Raw genomic sequence first — 3,150 nt, forward strand, 5'->3', positions numbered from 1 at the left:
TGCAGGAAGCAGGTGATTGATGATGTTTCTCTCGTCAATGTTTCTATCTCTCTCCCCTCTCCCTTCCCCTCTCAAAAAAAAAATCAATACAAACATAGACATATATTTTAAAAAGTCACACACTATATGATTCCATTTACAGGACATTCTCAAATGACAAAATTATAGAGATGGAAAACAGATTAGTGGCTGCCTAGTGCCATGGATGATGTGGAAAGGGTGACAGGTGTGACTTTATAAAGGGATAGCACAGGGAGATCTTTGTGGTGATGAAGCTGATCTACATCTGAAGTATGGTGGCGGTTACACAAATATACACATGTAATAAACTGACATAGAACTATATACTCACACTGTCCAATTCCTGGCTTTGATATTGAGCTCTAAATAAAATATAAGCACTGGGGAAATGGGTTAAGGATACACAGGATTTTCTCTGTACTGTCTTTGCAGCTTCCTGCGACTCTACAATTATTTCAAAATGAAAAGTAAAAATTAACAATATCCAACTTCATATTTAGCTACTAAATATGTACATTGTCTATCTAATTTTACTGAAGTTAAGGACAATCTATAATTACTGAGATAAAGTAAACTCCCAAAACCTATTTCACCTAAAAATATCTCAGAGCTAAGTGGCTTTTAAAACCTATCTATAATAATAAAAGCATAATATGCTAATTAGACTGGACAGCCTTCCAGACGAAGCCGGGGCTGTGAGGGCTGAGGCAGCCACCGTGGCTGTGAGGGCCGAGCCCCTTGCATGAATTTTGTGCATCAGGCCCCTAGTAAGCATAATAAAGAGCAATGATCTCTGGATATGGGGATTGAGAACATGAGTGATGGGAGGGGAGTTATATTTTCAATTATCTACTTTTGCACTGAGCAAATTTTAACCATGTCTGTATACTACTTTATTATTTTTATTAAATAGAATATAAAAGAATTTTTTTAAAATATAAGGAATAAAGAATTATGATGTAACCTTTCTTAAGAACTCAATTTAAGAAAAAGAACATTGTTACTATTAGTTTTCAAGTCTCTTATATATCCTTTTTCATTTCCATTACATTTGTTGCCTCTTAGAGATGACCAATATCCTAAACTTTGTGTTTATCATTCTCCTGCTATTCTATATAGTTTGACTATGCTTGCAATTCTAAATAATATATTATTTAATTTTGCATGCTTTTAAATGGAATATAAATGGACTCTTACTGCATATATTTTTCTGTGAATTGTTTCCACCCCACCCCCCACTTAACACTATGGTACTGAAATTCATCCATGTTATTGTATATAGCTAATTCATATCCATTGCTATAGAATATTCTATATAAATATACCACAATTTATCAAAGAGACCAATATCCAATGTGTATAAAAAGAAGAAAAGAAGGTAGGGATACTGGAAGTGGAAAAAATAAAGCATGTCTGAGATTATAGATACTTATGTCTAGACATACACAACACACACAAACATATACAAACAAACACATACAGTATATATCCCATTTGATATAAAATATCAGAATCAAAGAATATCTATTTGGTGATATTCCTGTACTTAAAATGGCTCTCAGTGATATAATGTCTTTATATCAAACTTTTTGCTTATATATAAGGCTGGGATTGATTTTTATGTGTGATAATGATGATAATATAGGTGCCCATAAGAAGTATACAAGTGTTTTGGTTACTCCACATTTTTGCCATGCAAGTATTACTTTTGAAATTAAAACACACACACACACACACATAAATACAAATATTTTATAATGTTTTATTCTAATAAGTATAAACCAAATAAAATTAGAAATCTAAAAAAATATTATAGTCCTTCCATATAGTACAATATATAATGAGTTATTTTACTATCTAATCACAAATACAATATTACTTAGCAAAAGGAAAGTGTACATTATTTGTAGAAACATAACTTTCAGAAAGCACAACTTACCTCTAATGTTGAAATTCCAACCTTTTCTGAAGACCTGTTCAGAAATAAAAGCAAGGTGGCATTGAATAGTGCAGGTGAGAAGGAAAATACTTCTATACACAAAAAAGTCCACATTTTAAAAAACATGTATTTATTTTGACTGAAAAAAATCCCTGTGCATATAGAAAAATGTAGTAAACACATAAAAAAAAGAGAAGAAAATTAAACTGACCCATAATCTTACCACATAGAGATGTATTTTTTTGTCTTCCCAGATATATACAGGGTGGGGGCAAATGTAGGTTTACAGTTGTTCATATGGAAAATAATAATCTATAATAATAAAAGCATAATATGCTAATTAGACTGGACAGCCAAACGATCTTCCGGATGTCCTTCTAGATGTCGCCGCGGCAGCGGAGGCCAAGGCAAAGGCAGTTAGTTAGGGGCGATCAGGCAGGTGAGCAGTTAGGGGTGATCAGGCAGGCAGCCAAGCACTTGGGGGTGATCAAGCAGGCAGAGTGGTTAGGGGAGATCAGGCAGGTAGGTGAGTGGTTATGGGCAATGAGGCAGGCAGGCGAGCAGTTAGGGGCATCAGGCAGGCAGGCAGAGTGGTTAGGGGCAATCAGGCAGCCAGACAGAGGCAGTTAGGGGTGATTAGGCAGGCAGGCAGGCAGGCGAGTGGTTAGGGGCAATCAGGCAGGCAGGCAGAGGGGTTAGGGGTAGTCAGGCAGGCAGGCGAGTGGTTAGGGGCAATCAGGTATGCAGGAAGGTAAGCGGTTAGGAGCCAGCAGTCCCAGATTGTGAGAGGAATGTCCGACTGCCGGGGGATCGGGCCTAAACCGGCAGTTGGACATCCCCAGAGGGGTCCTGGATTGTGAGAGGGTGCAGGCCGGGCTGAGGGACTCCCCCTGCTCCGTGCATGAATTTCGTGCACCGGGCCTCTAGTAATTAATAAATACTAATCCAAGAATAAACTCTGTTTCATGTACGCACAATTCTAAACATACTTTCACTCCACCATATCTACACTAATAAAAGAGAAACATGGTAATTAGCGTACGACCGCTACCCTTCCCATTGGCTAATCAGCGAGTATATGCAAATTAACTGTCAGCCAAGATGGCAGCCGGCAGCCAGGCAGCTGGAAGCGAACATGAGGCTTGCTTGCTGCAGTGAAGGAGGACTCCAACGTTCCCGGCCTGCGCTGC

The 3,150-nt window shown here is 38.0% G+C and overlaps 1 protein-coding gene across 4 annotated transcripts in view; it reads right to left on the reverse strand.

The window, feature by feature from the left end:
* The window catches only part of WDR44 (WD repeat domain 44), a 98,070-nt gene that overhangs the window by 60,890 nt on the left and 34,030 nt on the right, over positions 1-3,150 (reverse strand). For all 4 annotated transcript variants that reach the window (XM_005859458.2, XM_014534188.1, XM_014534186.1 and 1 more), the window contains one exon: positions 1,961-1,994. In XM_005859458.2, coding sequence (XP_005859520.1) covers positions 1,961-1,994 — 34 coding nt within the window. The remainder of the gene's footprint in view (positions 1-1,960; positions 1,995-3,150) is intronic.

Source organism: Myotis brandtii, unplaced genomic scaffold (genome assembly GCF_000412655.1).
Source record: "Myotis brandtii unplaced genomic scaffold, ASM41265v1 scaffold126, whole genome shotgun sequence".
Taxonomy (NCBI): domain Eukaryota; kingdom Metazoa; phylum Chordata; class Mammalia; order Chiroptera; family Vespertilionidae; genus Myotis; species Myotis brandtii.